Source organism: Delphinapterus leucas, chromosome 17 (genome assembly GCF_059928025.1).
Source record: "Delphinapterus leucas isolate spDelLeu-1000000601 "Yukka" chromosome 17, BTC_Dleu_Yukka2, whole genome shotgun sequence".
In the NCBI taxonomy this organism is placed as follows: Eukaryota; Metazoa; Chordata; class Mammalia; order Artiodactyla; family Monodontidae; genus Delphinapterus; species Delphinapterus leucas.
In genome coordinates this window covers 4,200,119-4,218,351 of record NC_143145.1, presented here as the reverse complement: position 1 = coordinate 4,218,351, position 18,233 = coordinate 4,200,119, and the positions used below count along the sequence as shown (strand labels likewise).

Below are 18,233 nucleotides of genomic sequence, written 5' to 3'. Positions count from 1 at the left end.
GCACAATAAAAACAGTAAGAACCACAGTAAATTATTCACCAGATTGGTAAATTCCACAATTTTACAGAGAAGGAGACCAAGGCTCAGACAGGTGCACACTCCAGCCCAGGGACCCCCAGCTGGCAGATGGCAGAGCTGGGGTTCCATCCAGTCCCTGTGCCACAGATCAGTGGTCCTGGCAGTGCGGTGCCTGAATTATGATGGGCACTAGCTCTGTGCCAGGCTACAAAGGGAGCCTTTTATGTGTGTGTTCTCTTGGCTCTAGACATCAGGTAGTCATATTACTGGCTTCATTTACAGGGAAAACTGAAGCTTAAAAAAGGAATCTCTCAAACAGAGAAAGCTGTATTTAACTGGGGCTTTTAGACCTCAGTCCATCTGCTGAACCCTGATGCCACATCATTGCAGCTCCCGAGGGACAGAGGGCAGGATATGAACTCAGGCCTTCCCTGAATTCTCATCCTGTAATCCTTTCACATGCCCCAAATTATGCATTCTCAAAGGGGGTAATATTGCCTCCAAGGAGGTAAAACTAGCTTTGAGGGAGAGGGTAAAAAAAAAACCTTAGCGATTTCAACGGTCTGCGGCTCTCCAAAGTTCAACCTTACCCAACAGCATAAACAGATCGACAGTTAGGTGTGGTATTACAAGTCCGGAGAAGGAGGCAATTAGAGGAAAAAACCCACGTGTACAGCAAGTCCCCTACAGTAAACCTTCAAGTTGCGAACTTTCAAAGATGCAAACGCGCATCTGGTTCCAGCAAGGAGCCAGAACCTGTGCCATCAGCGTCATGCGTGAGTGAAATGGCAGCTTGCCCTCCGCCTCCTATCGCTGACGGTCCTTCAGCTCTACCATCTCCCACCTCCTCTCCCTCCTCCAGTCAGTAACTCTTCTGGCCTGTTCACCCGATGATGCCAGCCCCTGGATGCCAGCTGCTGTACTGTACACTGTACTTTTCCAGGTACTGGACTGGAAGATTAACAATGCTTTATCTTTTGTGTTTGTTTGTTTTTATGTATTATTTGTGTGAAAAGTATTATAAACCTATTACAGTACAGTACTGTATAGCCGATTGTGTTAGTTGGGTACCTAGCCTAACTTTGTTGGACTTAACGAACAAACTGGACTTACGAACGCGCTCTCGGAACGGAACCTGTTTGTATGCAGGAGACTTACTGTATAGGTTCCCTCAAAAGGAGGTCGAGAACTACTGCCTTAAGTGAAGCGTATGAACTCAGTCACCATTCTGAAAAGTAATATATACACATACAGATAGAGACAGATGAAAATATAAATATATACATACACATACACACATACAGATAGAGACAGATGAAAATATAAATATATACATACACATACACACATACAGATAGAGACAGATGAAAATATAAATATATACATACACATATACACATACAGATAGAGACAGATGAAAATACAGACATACATAAAAATCACACCCACAAAGTAAGAGCAGACAGCTGTAGGGCGTGTGCTCAGGGCCACCACTGTGCTAAGTGTTTTCCTCGTCCCAACGCTTAGGTCTTCACAACACTCTACAAGGTGGAAATGTCACCATCATCCTCTTTGTACCAATGAACATGCAAGGCAGAAGGAGGTTAGGGAACTGGCCTGAGGCTTCACCCAGGGTGAAGAGGCAGGGCTAGGCTGCTCCAGGCGCTGGGGCTGAACCAGCACGCGCCACGGCCTCCGCCGCCAGCCCACGGGCTGCACTGTGGGAATCACGGTGCACGTGCAAACCTCCTCTGGGAATCTACCTGCCGGGACAAATCCACACGGAGCTCAGTACTAAAAGTGCTGCCGCCATGAGAAACCAGAACCCAGAAGCAGAGAGAGTGACGGGCAGGCTGGGGAGAACTCAGGACACGAGGGTACCTGCTCCTCACGTGGAGCGGGACACACGGGTTAGAAAGTGTGGACGAGATGAGCCGCATCCCCTGGATCAGCAGAGGCTGAGGCAGAAGAGCTGGGGTTTTTACAGGGGGTCATGCAGATGTAGCAGAGAAAGGAGTCGGGCAGGGGCCTCGTCAGGCTTGGGCCTGGCTGGGCAGAGCTGGGAGACTATTTCTTCTTCCTTGATGTACACAAATGAAAAATTAACGACGGGTGATTTTAGTTTTCCCTCAATTTCAGTAATTTTCTAATAAAATTCCCCAGCACATAATCAGAATTAAGTAACCCGATGATTGTTTCCAGGGGGTGACCTCAGTCATGACAAGTTTACCCGGGAGGCGCTCCCAGTGACCTTTGGGCCAAGGGCGGGGCCCCAGCCGTGCTTCCCGAGGCTGGTGTGGCCCCGAGAGCCAGGCCACAGGCATCCGCGTGGCAGCTCCAAACCCACAGCTGAGGCGGCCGCTGATTCTGCCCGGGCTTCAGGCCCACCCAGAGGACGAGCTGGGCGGGTCGCCTCGTGGGAACACGTGCTCCCAGATACGCGTATGTGTGTGTGTGTGTGTGTGTGTGTGTGTGTGGCGTATGTGCATAGGTACGCACGCACGTATGTGTGTGCTGAGTTCATCTCTGAGTCTCCAGGCCACGCAGAGGGATGTGGGGATGGAGACAGGGGTGGGGACAGGAAGACTTGGTCACTGGGGACAAAGCCACCAGCAGGGCTGTCCCCTCTCTGATGACTACGAGACTCAGGTCCTAAGGGAGACAGACCCAAAGAAACTCCCAGGCTGGACACGCCACCCAGACATGCCGACAGCCAGCCCCAGGCTCCCCGTGGGTGTCATCTCTGGGCCGTCGAGGGGACAGACTATTCCAGGGGGTTGAGGTGCGCTCTGCTTCTGGCTGATTCCTGGCCTCCTCCTGGCAGGTGGACTTGGGAGAGCTGAGCTGCAGAGCTAAGCCTCGACATCTGCCCCCGACAGTGGCAGTGGTAACGCTCTCCTCGTGGGCACTGTGACTGCCCCTGCCCCCAGCCTGGCCCCCAGCATCTGCTCCTCCAGCATCAGGACCACACCGCCTGCAGGCCCTTGGCTTTGGCACCTGCCTCTCCCTGGAACTCTGGGCCCATGGATCTCTTCCTGGATCAACTCAGGCCTTCCTAACCCTCCCGCCTGAGACCCTTCGTCACATGGCCCTGCTTTACTCCCTTCAAAGCACTTACCACGCTATGAAATCACCTTCCCGCTTACTTGATCTTGTTTTTTCTCCATCTCCCTTCCTTTCTGGAAAGTACTGCCCTAAAGGCAGGATCGCATGAATCGCTCATCATCGTGATCCCCTTGCCTCACAACAATGTCTGGGAGATAAGAGGGGAACAAACAATCTGTGCTGAAGAAAGAACCCAACAGTGCAGTAAAGACCCCTGAGACCTGCACCGCTGTGAGCTGGTGTCCTGCAAGGTCTATCTAGCCTGGTCCCAGTGACACAAGTAAGTTGTGTTATTTACTCAAGCTGTTTTCTGCTACAAGAAGAAAAAAGCATAGAACAAATTTTCAAGCGAACCTAACGATCCCCTCATCTGAAGATGCAGTGGTCTGTGACAGCCACGGTCAAAAGCAAGAAAGAGCCTCTCAAAGAATCCCAGTACCCGCCCCCAGACTGACCTCACTTAGGATCACAGCGGCTGAATCTGTGAGCGGGTCTAACCAGTACAGGAAGCTGAGCCTCTCCTCGGAGTGGCGGGGGACACACGCAGAGTCACGCACTCTCAAAATGCGCGGCTGGGGTAGAGATGCTGACGTTTTTCCAGTGTGAACTGCAGGAGAACCATAAAATCCATCCCCGCCTCACACCAAACAAGCCTCTCTCTCCCTCTCTCTCTCTCTCCCTCCCTCTCTCTCTCTCTCTCTGTGTGTGTGTGTGTGTGTGTGTCGTCATGGGGAGTATTGCATCCAGTAGACAAAACTCACTGGAACAGCACATGGACACACAACACACAGAGAGAGGGAGGCTTTGTGTCATGAACCACAGAGGCACAAGCGGCCGCTTCTGTGCCCTCATCCACACTAACACCCAAGGGCTAAGGGGCAGGGGGAGGGGGGTCAGGGCCACCAAACAGTGCCCCCAAAATAGAAGCAGGCAGAGGCTCCCCCAGCTGCGGCCGCTGGCATGCCACAAGCTCACTAAGTGCCACACCATCAGCTATATAAAGGCTGTTTCGTGGCCACGACTGAGCCTGGGGTAGAAAAAGCTCTTAATTACAGACGAGGCTCCGGGGCTGCGCCTCCGCCCCAGGCTCTGCGGGAAGCCGGGCTGAGGTCCAGTCCCCTGGGAACCTCATCAGGTCACAGAGGGGCAGGAACTGATGCCGTGACACGGAGGCGCTTCCCTGGATGAGCCCAAGGCCGGGGGACAGTGAGCCACGGGCCGCAGCAGATCTCAGGGGAGGCCACTGGGTGAGGCCGCCGAAGCGGCGACGCTAGAAGGTGCATCTCTAACAACACCGCCGCGCGTGGCTGCTGCCGCTGCTGTCGCTGCTCCCCTCCTAGGTGTGCGCAGAATCTTTCGTTTGCGGAACAGGGATGATGATTTCTTCAAGTACAGTGAGCTCCATTTATCATTTCAACAAACAGCCACTGGTCACTGGGCGTGAGCCAGGCCTGGGCCAGGCATTGGGAGGGTTCAATAATTAGGCATCCAATAGGATTACAGAAGGATAGCGTGAAAAAACTCAGACTTGCAGGCAGCAGGTTCTGAGCTATGTGAAGAGCTGAGAGCCTGGTTGCCTGTGATCCCGGATAAGCCCCTCAGCCCCTCAGTGCCATCAGCAACAGAAGAGGAAAAAGCAGGAACTGACTTAGGGGGTTGGGGAGAGGCTTCAATGCCATGGTGGATTTAAAGATGCTTCCTAAATATCCACAGTGACCAGAAAGAACTCAGGCCCTGCGGTCAAACAGAATGGGGTGAAACACCCGGCTCTGCTCCCTGCCAGCGGGGCCTCCTCGGGGAGAGATCCTAACCAGCCACGTCACCGACCAATCAGGAGTGGCTAAGGTCTGAACGCCAACGTTAAGTGTTGTGCCTATTAATTCTGAGAACGGATGGACACACAGGGTAAGCCATAAATGCGTTAGAGAAAAATCACGGGGCAGCACTAAGTTATCCTATGTGCAGCTATGACTTAGGAAGCAGGATGTGCCCAGGAATTCTGCTCTAAGCAGTGGTGAACGACGGCACCCTGAGGCCTGAGAACAAGGACAGGTCAGGCCCACGGGTGGTCCAGGAGCAATCTGGACAAAGAGAAGCTTCTGCAATGGCCACCCTGAAGAAGCGCTGCCCCATCCCAGGCCTGGTCCTGTCCCCACGTCACCCCTCCTCTGCTCACACGGTCACTCCCAGCTGGGCTTCCAGGCCAGACCAGCCACTGCCTCCAGACCCCCGCCTGTGCTGCCTTAGGAGCGGGGCCGCCGCACTGGCCCCTCACTTCCTGTGCACTGACCTGGGACTCAGCTTCCCCTCTGTCCCCCAGAACTGCCCCTCCTCCCTTCTGTAGCCAGGCTGCCTGGAAAGCATGGGCTCTAGAAGCGATCAGACCTCCGTTCTCCGTCTGCAGCAGCAGCATCACAGAAGAAGAACAAGGGCAAAGGAAGAGGAAGCAGAGGTGGAGAAGAGCCTCACAGGTAAGCCTCACATGTAAAGTTAGATCCGCTAGAAGCCGCAATTTTTAAAAAGTAAAAAGAACCAGGTGAGGTTGATTTTAGGAATATATTGTATAAACCCTAAATTTCCAACACATTATCATTTAAATATGTAATCAATATATATAAAAAATATGCATGAGATGCTTTACTCTCTTTTTCATGCCACGCCCACAAAATCTGGCGTGTATGTCACTCACAGCACTTCTCAGTTCAGACCAGCCCCAGACTGGTCAGTGCCCACATGTGATGGCCAGCACGGGTCTAGAGCACTGGTGGCTTCCCCACGTGCAAAACGTCAGCAGGGACACCCAGCCCCCCGGCCCTGCCAACCGGGCTGGGTGGGGACAGAGTGAGAGTGTAATGCAAAGACCCTCATCAGCCTTCAAAACGTTTGGTGCTCAGAGAACAGGAGACTCTCTCAGTGCTGTTCACAGCCCAGGGAGTCGGGTCAGGGTCCTCTTCCTCTGCATCTGTCCTGTCATCGGAAGATTCAGCCCATCCCAGCCTGCCTCCTCCAGACCCTCACCAGCCCTCAAAATCCAAACAGACATTTCTCCAAAGAAGATGTACCGATTGCAAACAAACACATGAAAGGATGCTCAACATCACTAATCATTAGAGAAATGCAAATCAAAACCACAATGAGGTATCACCTCACACCAGTCAGAATGGCCATCATCAAAAAATCCACAAACGATAAATGCTGGAGAGGGTGTGGAGAAAAAGGAACCCTCCTGCCCTGTTGGTGGGAATGTTGATTGATACAGCCACTATGGAGAACAGTATGGAGCTTCCTTAAAAAAATAAAAATAGAACTACCATACGACCCAGCAATCCCACTACTGGGCACACACCCTGAGAAAACCATGATTCAAAAAGAGTCATGTACCACAATGCTCACTGCAGCCCTATTTACAATAGTCAGGACATGGAAGCAACCTAAGTGTCCATCGACAGATGAATGGATAAAGAAGATGTGGCACATACGTACAATGGAATATTACTCAGCCATAAAAAGAAATGAAATCGAGTTATTTAGTGAGGTGGACGGACCTAGAGTCTGTCATACAGAGTGAAGTAAGTCAGAAAGAGAAAAACAAATACCATATGCTAACACATATATATGGAATCAAAAAAAAAAAAGGTTCTGAAGAACCATTGCAGGACAGGAATAAAGACGCAGATGCAGAGAATGGACTTGAGGACACGGGGAGGGGTAAGGGTAAGCTGGGATGAAGTGAGAGAGTGGCACGGACATATATACACTACCAAATATAAAACAGATAGCTGGTGGGAAGCAGCCGCACAGCACAGGGAGACCAGCTCGGTGCTTTGTGACCACCTAGAGGGGTGGGATAGGGAGGGTGGGAGGGAGACGCAAGAGGGAGGGGATATGGGGATATATGTATATGTATAGCTGATTCACTTTCTTATAAAGCAGAAACTAACACACCATTGTAAAGCAATTATATTCCAATAAACATGTTAAAAAAAATAAAATAAAGGGTTTTTTTTTTTGTTGTTTTTTGCAGTACGCGGGCCTCTCACTGTTGTGGCCTCTCCTGTTGCGGAGCACAGGCTCCGGACGTGCAGGCTCAGAGGCCATGGCTCACGGGCCCAGCTGCTCCGCGACATGTGGGATCTTCCCGGACCGGGGCACGAACCCGCGTCCCCTGCATCGGCAGGCGGACTCTCAACCACTGCGCCACCAGGGAAGCCCAAGGTTTTGTTTTTAAAGGGGAAAAAAAAAATCCAACTGTTTGTCTCTGATAACCAAAATACGCACAAGTGAAATACTGAGTTACTGCTGGCTATGAGTTCAGATCTGCTGAATATTCTTGGCATTTGGGAGGCGGTAGATCATTGCGTGAGTGCTTCTGATGTGCACAGCACCACAAGTGCAGCAGGGAGCACAGAGCTAACTCCGGGCCGCTGCTCTCGATTTCTTTTAAACAATATTTAGGCAGCTCCTCCTACATAGCAGGCTCTGTTCCAGGTGCTGGCACCGCAAGAAACAGACTTTCCCTCGTGAAGCTTATATTCTTATATGTGAAGGCAGCTTGTAGGCAGATAAACTAACAGAAATTTCCAGTGGCAGGTGGTAACCAGCGTGCACAGTCCATGGTGCAATAATCTGTCACTTCCCTGCTGCCTCCTGGAGATAAAAGCTTCTCAAGGAAAAAGACTGCATCCTGGGCACCTGGCGTGTGCCCAGCAGAGGACTCACTCAGTGTGTGACTGCTGAATGAACGAGTGAATGAACGAATGGATGGGTGGATGGACTGAACTGAACCAATGCTTACAACACGTGGTTGGGTTGAAGTTGGATGAATGAACGGATTAGCGTGAACACACTACGGCTGTTGAATGAACGAACGAGGGGGTTGGGTGGACTGATCACGACACCAAAACCCCACATTGTTAGTCTACGATTTCCCAGATCATGAGTGTGAAGCCCCTGTCAGAACGGCTCTGATTCAGGCTGCCAAGTCACCCATAGGTGCCCTCCCTGGGCCAAAAGACTTCTAGCTGTTTGGATGCTGTGATGCTCCTTGATTTAATCTACTACGTGCTTTCCACTATGTTACTGTTCGCTCTTTTATTTGTTTTGCTTTGTTTCTAATTGAAGCAATTGTGCAGAGATTCTGCTTCGTCTGTCCCCAGAACAGAGCAGACCCTCTCAGCCTACAGCTGTATTTACAAAACGGATTCCCTTCAGACGACTAAGAATAACTTGAATCTTCCATCTATTCAGGCATTCGGAGAAGCCTGTCTAGAGAGAATCGTGGGTTTCTCCTCATGTTATCACGGTGGATGTGTGGCGTGCTGGGTGGGCTTGCAGCCCTTGCCCCGTGGGTACAGCCCCCGGTGTTTCTGCCTGGGTCAGACCCCTTTCTTTGAGGGAGGAGAGGTGGTAATTAACTCCACTCCCCAGCTTCAAACAGGGTCCTGTGGTTTAGGCCCCAGATAGTCAGCCTGTTTCCACTCGGAGGCCACAGCGATGGGCTGGGAACAGTCGTAGGGCCTACAGGCGTCCAGTCAGACTGAACCCGGGCCTGTGGGTCACCCTCTCCTCTGCTGGGTCCAAGGACTCTCGCGACTCTGAGGTCACTCAGAGCTGTCTTGTGCTGGCAGCTCCTTTTCCCTCCCACACCCCTGCTCTCCTTCTCTGTCTTGCTCTGAGCCCAGGAGGCTGGCCCCTGTCACCGTATCACCTGGCCCCTCTGGTGTCAGATGAGGTCAGGCCAACGGGAAGTGCCAGCCAAGCAGGCAGGGAGTGAGGCAGGGGCTCCTTTCCCGCTCCCTCTGGGTCATGGTTGAGTGGGCAGCCGTGTTGCTCCCTGAGGTGAGGAGACTACAGCTCATGACGGGCAGCCCCTCCCCACCCACGGGCCCCAGCATCATTTCCATCCCTGCTACCAGCCGACTTCTCCTGCTACTGATTCCCGGTGCCTCGGCATCCCTCGGTGACCTCAATCTTCCCTAAAGAGAACCCCCATCAGCATCTCTTCAGTCAACACTGGTCACTGCCGAGACCCCGACACGCACATCAGCCAAGATCAGAATTAACACCAAGAAAGAAGAGCCTGGGAACAGGGAGAGTGAGAGGGCCTGGTCTCACTGCTCGAGGCTGCCTGACCCCTGGTCTCTTCATCCCGTGTGATGTCAACCTGCTTTACTCTTTAAGCAAGTTAGAGTGGGGTTTTCTGTTACCTGTGACCATCGTCCCTGACTCAGACCCAAGGTCAATGGTGCTGAAATCCGTCTTCTGGGGGCACAGGGGGATGAGGCCAGCATTCGGCCTGGGTTCTGTGCCCAGCCCCGCCGTTGTATTCACCGGGCAACGTGACTCAGTGGCCTGCCCTCTCCAGGGCTGTCAGAAGCAGTCCCAAAACCATCCCCTGGGCACAGAAGTTCTTCAAAATCTACATTCTGCTCTGCCAAGATGCAGAACCAGTTTGAACCCAGGCTGGCAGGATGACGAAATGCCAGAGGGTAGGGTCTAGAAGCAGCCTTGCTTCCTAGGTCCCTGGGGTCCCTGGATCAAGGCTCTGGGATGGTAGTTGGGTGCTCATGGACCCTGAGCCACCACGTTGGATGTCTGCCCCTTGGCTAGGCCCGTGACCTAGCGTCTGGCTCTTGTCAGCCCGGATTTCTTGAGCATATGCACCTAGATCAAGCCTTCGCCTGGCCCTGCCCGGGCCGTTCCTTCTGCCTTTCTCCTCTTCCCCAGTGTGGCCCCGCCACCTCTCCGGCCTACTGCTGAGGGCCCAGAAGCCCATGATCTCAGCATTCTAAATGCCCTCAGCAGCAAAAAGAAGAGCATCTGTACCTTAGGAGGTTGCAATGAGGGTCAAATGAAGTCACTAAGGAAGTCTATGGCCAGTGAATTGCACACTGTAGACTAGGTGACTGTCTCTCAGCACTCTGGGCATCAATTTCCTCATGTGTAAAATGGGCCTCGGCATCAGTGTGCCACCCGCCCCAGCACCATTCTCTGAATTTCCCCAGCAGTCTTGTGAAGGGGCTCCCTTTTGCTTGCTGTCCTGCCAGCATTCCATTCTGCATAATGATCTGACCATGTCACGCCCTGCCAAGAACCCTCCAACGCCTCGCCTTGCACACAAGGCCCTCCTTCATCTAGGCCTTGACCATCACACAAAGCCACCATCCTCCACTCTGCTCCTTTCCTCTGGCCATTTCCAGTTCATTGACTAAGTGCAGCCACTGAAGCTTGAGCTCTGTCTTCTAAACCATCTACGTGTCACCTCCTCCAGGAAGCCCTCCCTCTTCTCAGGGTCACCATCCACCAAACCACAGCAGGACCCCACCCATCACATTCCTTTTTTGGTGCCTTTTCCCGCCATCTAGACTAGGAAAAAGCCTTGAGGGCAGGTGCTGTGTCTTATCTTTTTCTATAGGCTCAGAAGTCAGGCCACACAAACATGAGACCCCCAGTAAGTATCTGTGAATAAGTAAGCAGAGAAAAAGCCACAAAGTGGTAAAGAAACCGAGGGCGTCCAGTCTCAGATACGAGTCAGCTGCAAGCCCGGCCCATCCCTGGGACAAGGCACCTGCCTCTCTGGCCAGCTGCTCCCACTGCCAGTCCCTCCTCCACTGCCCCAGGCCCCTGCCCCTGCTCAGGTGCGACCCTCTGGGCTGCCCCAGCCAGGGCGCAGTCCCCCAGAGAAGTCGGCAAGACAGAGTCTGACACTCTGCTCCCTGCCCCCGCCTGGGCCCTGGAGGCGGAAGTTACCCAGCAAGGAGGAAACATCACCCCAGTGAAGCAGGCAGAGGCTGAACCTGGAGAAAGGCCGGCACAAGAGAAACTCACTTCACCCCTCCTATCCTGGAGAGGGGGCTGGCCTCAGAATGACCCCACTAGGGTCCTGGAGGTCAGCCATCCAGGTCAGAGCCCCAGGGGCCCCTGGATCTCTGCCCGTTGTCTGCCCCCTCTGCCCACATACTCCTTCCTCTCCATCCTCCATCCCCAGCCACAGTCAAGATTCCAGGCAAATAACTCGGAGGCCTCGGGTGATCTCAGAGGGCACGAGGTCAAGAGCCCTTGGCCTCTGGGACCAGCAGTGGGCTCCTTGGACTCCGCTGTCCTGCCAGCATTCCATTCTGCACAAAGATCTGACCACGTCACGCCCTGCCCAGACTGACTCGGGCAGTTCCCAAAGGCGGTGTGTGCCCCCGTTCTTCCATGACCTCTCACTGCAGCCCCTCAGGAGAGGCGCAGGGCCCGACGTCTCTCAGCTCTGCGTGCAGATATTCTGGCCAGGCCTCTGCAGGCACCTTCTCTGACTTAACAGCCCTGGGAGGCCAGTGGATGGTCCCCATTGCAGACATGAAGCTGCAACTCAAGAGACGTAACCAGTCTCCGAGTATCTCAGACTGGGCGGGGTTCAGGACCCAGCTCTCTTTAATTTTCTTTCCACCTCTGCCTCCCTGAACGCAGGGCCCACGGGGCAGGACCCTGGGTGATGGGCCCGGACTGGGGGTGGAGAGCTCTCAGTTACTGAGCTGGCCGGGTGGCCTCTGGCCCCGCTCTGCGTTGCAGCCGGGTCCCGCCCCGCCCCGCCCCGCCCCGCGCGCGGGTCCCTACTCACTCTCGCACAGGCGGCGCCGCAGCTTGCCCCAGATCTTGTCGATGGCGTCGAAGTCCGACACGTGGAAGACGTGCGCGGCCCTGGGCTCGGAGGCGATCTCCTCCAGCTCCTCCCGCAGCGCCTCGCCCACGCCCACGGCGAAGATGCGGATGCCTGCGCGGTGCGCGGCATCGGCGGCGGGCAGCACCAGGTCCTGGCTGCGACCGTCGGTCAGCAGGATGGCCACCTGCTTGAAGGCGCGGTCCCCGGGGCGGCCGCCGGCCCGCGGCGCGAAGCTGTGCCGCGTGACGTAGCGCAGCGCGTCGCCCGTGTGCGTGTGGCCGCCGTGGTAGGCCAGCTGCCGCGCCGCCGCCTTGACCTCGGCCCGTGAGCCGAAGCGGCCCAGCTCGAAGGCCGTGGTCGGCCGGTCGCTGTAGCGCACGACGCCCACGCGGGTGCGGTCCAGGCCCACCTCGAACGTGTCCACCAGGTTGGCCACCCACTGCCGGACCTTCTCGAAGTTCTCCTTGCCCACGCTCGAGGAGGCGTCCAGGAGGAAGACCAGGTCGTAGTGGACGGTTTTGCAACCTGCAGGGGCGACAAAAAGGGCGACGGGAGCCGCTGGGTCGCAGGAAAGGCAAGGTCCTTGGGGGCGGGAGGCGTGGTCATCCGGGTCTCGCAGACCTGCCTCCAAGCCCCGCCCACTCGGCCTCGCGCTGCGGGGCGGGAGCGGGGCCTCGGCTGCTGCCTTAAAGCCCCAGCCTCGGGTCCCTAAAGGTCACATGACTGGGAGTCTCTCCGAGGTTGCTGTGAGGTTCAGCTGCCTATAGATATAGTTAACATATATATTTATATATATAGCTAATACGTATATTTATACAAGTGGATACCATATATAATTGTATATAAAATATACTAATATAGAACTATATAATTATAGTTTATATATATTTCTAAAAGTGAATAACATATACAATTATATATAATATACTATGTAATGATAGATAAAATATATATGCATAATTATATATAATATAATTATATATGTATATAAGTGAATAATACATATATAATTATATATTATATAATATATGGATGTTATATAAATATGTATAATTTTATATATAGCTTATATATATATTTATATAAGTGAGTAACAATCATGGAACACTACCGTACCCATTTCTTTATTCCCATTACTTTGGTTCGAAAGTGACTTCATTATCTTTCAAACCTACTATAAATAATGCACGCCCATTTCAGAAAAAGCAGAAAAGGCAATCAAAAAATCTTTAAACGCTCATATTTCCATCTGCTCCGAGATAACCACTGCTAGCCCACGGTGTATTTATTTATGTGCTATTTCCATATAATTATCGATGGAAGTGGGCCTGTACCAGACGCACTGGTATATCAGCTGGTTTTACCGCATCCAGCGATGCTCTGGGAGCCCATTTCCAGTGTGATAATGCCGGTTTCTATGGCTGCAGAGATTCCACTGCAGGGATGAGCATAATTTATTTAGCCAGTCCTCTCTTGTCAGATAGTTAAACAGTTAAAAGTATTTCACTATTAGAAATCACGTAAGTTAGACTGCATTCATATATTTTAGAAGCTCTATAGTGCTCTATAAAAAATATGCTTATATTTTTACAAATATAAATTTTATATAAGCTATGTGATGCTTTTGATTAAACAAAATGCAGCACTATATAATTTATTTCTGATCCTCAGGGCAGCCCTGTGCAGAGAGCTTGTTCGTCCCCATTTCACAGTTAGGTAATATGAGAAAAAGTATCTTCTAAACTCCAAAGTGCTGCACAAATATACAGGGGAACCATCAAAACGCCCTTGTCTCGATTCTTCTGGAATCTGAGTCTTGGCCATGCCGACAGCAGCAACTAATCAGGCTTTGGGAACACCTGGCACAAACATCTGATTAGTGAAAATAAAATAAAAACAAACCAAAAAAAGAAAAAGAATCCCACTTTGTTAAACTGTCCAACTGGCAAAAGTCAGAGAGACCGTGGTAGCCAGTGAGAGCGTAAGGAGAGTGCCTTTGTGGGCTCAAGAAGTGGCCATGGGTTTTGTCACCCCACTGTCAGGGTCCTAAAAGCCTTTTACAGAAGAGGGTATCTTTGGATCCACCAATTCCAGACTCTGTGATTTAACTGAAGCAAACTAGCAGATAAATGGAAGGGGAAAAAAATAAAGATGTATAAGGAAGTTCATGGCAGCACTGCCAAGCAAAATTCTGGAGACCACCTCCATGATCACCCATAGGGAACTACTTAAATAATACTCCTCCTGTACTCATTCAGTGGGATGCCAGGAAGCCACCACAGCCGTGGCCGGGCCCTGCAGTAACCCTTATTTACCAATGTGGAGACATTTTCCACTCTGTTGTTGGGTATGAAAAGCATGTGTGTCTCTGTGCACAACTGTGTATTCAGGAGAGAAGCTACAAAAAGAAACATAGCTTATTTCTGGCAAGCAGAACCATGAGTGAATGGTATTCCTTTGTACTTCGGATTTTGTGTTTACAAGCAATGCATTAAGTTCAAAAAACAGAAAAATAAAGCTAGGCATATTTATACACACACACACAAATACTTCTTATCCTGCCCTGAGCCAGTGCCTCCCTTGAATTTTCCACATCTACCTTCCCCTCTAGTTTTTAAAATCCAGGTCCGATCCGCTGAGGAGCTGAAATGAATCCCTGCCTTCGCCGGATTGATCCCCTAACAGGATTAGAGTTTTAGAAGTGTGTCCGCCCAGATGTGTGGACTCAGAGATAATTCCTGGGGAGTGTTTCTTCTTGACACAAAAGGTCATCCTTTTGTCTTTGGGACAGTGATGTCCCAGCCTGATCAGAATAATTGCTGCTGTGCGCCAGGGAGGGCCCGCCCTGCGGCTGTAATCCTCTAGGCTGCAGAAGGTTCATTTGTGCAGGAGGCCTCGCCAAGGGGCCACTTTCTCCTGGAGGCCAGGGAGCAGGCTGGGTCTTGGGCAGGTGAGAATGAAGAGAGATGTGGTGGGAAGGGTCCTGGCTTCTGGCCTCGGCTCTGCCACAGGCAAGGGCCCTGTGACCCGGCAGGCGACTGCTTCCCCTGGGCCGCCACTCTGTGAAATGAGGGCACGGACAAAAGGTCCTTGGGCCTTCCCACTTCTGAATTTGATAATCCTGGGTATGGCCTGGGCACGTGGGGTCACCCCAGGGGACACAGAAAGCTCCTAGGAAGCCCCACATTCCTCCCATGAAAACCAGGACGCCCACACTCATCACCGTCTTTCTAGACAGCCGGGCTTTGTGAGGCTCAGGCAAAGCGGAGCTTTGTAAAACGATGGAGAAACGGAAGCCTCCGGGGTCCGTTGTTTGTTTTTCATCTTCTTTGGAGGCCCCGGATAAAGGGCTTGGCTCTGGTCAGCACTTCTTGTGTCCCCCAGCCTCACGGGGATGGAGGTAGGGGGATAGGAGCCTCTCTCTTTTTTTTCCAGCACTTTTCAAAATTGAAGTATAGTCCATTTACAATACTGTGTTAGTTTCAGGTGTATAGCAAAGTGATTCAGTCATGCATATAGATGTATATATCTATATTCTTTTTAAAAATTCTTTTCCATTATAGATTATTACAAGATAGCGAATATAGTTCCCTGTGCTATAAGGAGGTCCTTGCTGTTTATTTTATATACAGTAGTGGGCATCTGTTACCTCAGTTCCTCATCTGTAAAATGGGGGCAGCATTTTACACCCAGCCGTATAGTGACAGGCGCTCTCCCTGAGATCCGGTCCAGCTGTGTGCCGTGGACGCAGCGCGCGGGCTCTGGGCTGGGTGCTGTGATACAGACCAGACCAGCTCAGGTCCCTGACCCCTTCTCCATGTCCCCCACTGACAGTGACTCCTCCCAGGAGGCCCTCAGACAGGTGGGCAAACCCTCCTGTCACTTCTCACCCCCTCCCTCCCGGGCCTCCTCTGCTACAATAACTTCCCCACTTCCCGTCCACTCACTGTCCCAGCCGCCTCTTCTGGCTGGACTCCAGGGCATCCAGCGCCCCCCAGGATGTGGTCCAACGTCCTCACAGAGCCAGACAACACAGCAGGGCACTAACCTGCCCACTGTCCCCAAACCCTGTATGCACTCAACAGAGACACACCTTCAACACATTCTATGATTGACACAAGATGTGTGTTGAAGCAACCTAAATGTCCATCAACAGAGGAATGGATAAAGAAGATGGGGTACATATATACAATGGAGTATTACTCAGCCATAAAAAGGAACGAAATAGTGCCATTTGCAGAGACGTGGATAGACCTAGAGACTGTCGTACAGAGTGAAGTCAGAAAGAGAAAAACAACTATCATATACTATCACTTATATGTGGAATCTAGAGAAATGGTACATATCAACTAATTTGCAAAGCAGAAATAGAGACACATGTATAGAGAACAGACTTAAGGATACCAAGAGGGGAAGGAGGGGGGATGTGATGAATTGGGAGATTGGGATTGACATATACACGCTACTATGTATAAAATAGATAACTAATGAGAAGCTACTGTAGAGCACAGGGAACTCTACTCAATGCTCCGTGGTGACCTAAATGGGAAGGACATCTAAAAAAGAGGGCATGTATGTATACGTATAGCTGATTCACTTTGCTGCACAGCAGAAACTAACACAATATTGCAAAGCAACTATACTCCAATTAAAAAAAAAGAAAAAGGTGTGTGTCCACTCTCACACACACATGCACACGCCCCGGCTGCACGACTGATTCTGACACACCAGCTGGGGGACAGCTGGCACCTCCCCTGTGATGACCCGCACTCTCTCACGCACAGGCGCTAGCCCACCCCGAGGCCCACACCCACACACGCACGGACGCGCACACAGACGGCTCTGTCTTCAGCCTGGCACAGCCTCCAGCCCCACCTGCCCTCTGGGCCTGACAGCTGCTGTCCCCACTCCAGAGCAGCAGCATCCAGAGGAGATGGGCCACGACGCTCCCGTGCAGGCTGCCCATGGCTCTCTCGTGCTTGGGAACAAGCGTTTCTGGGCCAGGAAGAGACGCCGTTAGGGTCTACTGGAACATGTCCTGTGTGGAGAAAGACACGCCTTTAGAGGAGGGCCCTTGAGCTGAGAAGCTGCAGGAAGTAACCTCTGGGCCTCACGTGGGAGGAATTCCCCAGACCCAGCCTCCCCCCTGTCTCCACTGCTCAGACTCCACTCTTCACACAGCCAAAGGTGTGACTTTCTAAGAGCAAAGCCCAGTGTTACCTCCCGGTCACTGATTCATCCAGCCCTTCCCCCACATCCATCCATTAGCAAATTCGTGTTAAGGACCTGTCAGGCCCCACATTATCGGCTCCCTAAGGCTATGGCCTGTTACAGTACCATCATTATTCCGATCATATTTTCTACTTTTAGACATTAATAGGCTGTTTCATTCGTTTAACATGTCACAAGAGGACATCTTTGTACCTAAGTCTTTGCCCCTATTTAATTATTTTCTTACAGTAGGTTTGTGGGAAAATACTTAGGGTGTCCTATGGGTTTTGAAAGGACCCTGATATGAATTGTCAACCTTCTTTTCAAAAAGGTTGTACCATTTCCACTGCCTCAAGCAGTGTGGGAGTGTGTGTGGGTGCCCCTCTCATCACATACCTGGCAGCACAGAAGTAGCATCATTCCTTTGATCTTTGCTAACTCAGTTGGACAGACACCGCTTCTTGCTTTCTATGCATTTCTTTGATCCATGTGGTTTATTAGCTAAATGATTTCCCCTCCTGTATATTTTATTTTCATGTGGATGGCCATTTCAAAAAGTGTTTGTCATTGCTCACTCCAAAATGCAGGAAAAGGAAACAGCTTATAGATTTGACCATTGATTGATTCATTCACAAAGATTTACCAGTGGCCCTCGTGTGCCAGGTTCTGAGGGCAGGCAGATGAATGCCACCAAACCCTCCCTCACTGACACCTGGGAGACAGGTAAGACACAGGCCAGGGTAAAGTAGGATAAAATGACACCGGCAGAAGGAAATGGGGAGGGTTATGGGAGCGTGGGGACAGAAGGGGGATTGCCGTGTGACCATTTCAGGAGACGGTCAGATGACATGTTCCTATATATAGAAAAGCCTAAAAATTACAAAACCTGTTAAAACCAATAAACGAATTCAGCAAAGTTGCAAAATGAAAAATCAACATTTAAAACTCCATTGCATTTCTGTCCACTAGCAGTGAACAATCCATAGAGAAATTAAGAAGAATAATTCTACTTACGATAGCATCAAAAAATAGCATAAAATACTTAGGAATAAATTGAACCAAGGAGGTGCAAGACTTGTACACTGAAAACTGCAAATCACTGCTGAAAGAAATTAAAGAAGACCTAAATACATGGAAAGACATCTTCTGTTATTGCTTAATGATTACAGGGTTTCTGTCTGGGATGATGAAAATGTTCTGCAAATACTGCTGATGGTTCACAACATCTGAATGGAATTACTGCTACTGAATC

The 18,233-nt window shown here is 51.3% G+C and overlaps 1 protein-coding gene across 1 annotated transcript in view; it reads right to left on the bottom strand.

Annotated features, from left to right (window-relative positions):
• COL22A1 (collagen type XXII alpha 1 chain) overlaps positions 1-16,768 on the bottom strand; it is a 233,432-nt gene extending 216,664 nt beyond the window's left edge. Inside the window, exons 1-2 of the mRNA XM_022555244.2 lie at positions 16,646-16,768; positions 11,729-12,295 (exon numbers count right to left, since the gene is read on the bottom strand). Of these exons, the coding sequence (XP_022410952.1) occupies positions 11,729-12,295; positions 16,646-16,736 (658 nt within the window). The 5' untranslated portion in view covers positions 16,737-16,768. The remainder of the gene's footprint in view (positions 1-11,728; positions 12,296-16,645) is intronic.
• Between the last annotated feature and the right edge of the window lie 1,465 nt (positions 16,769-18,233).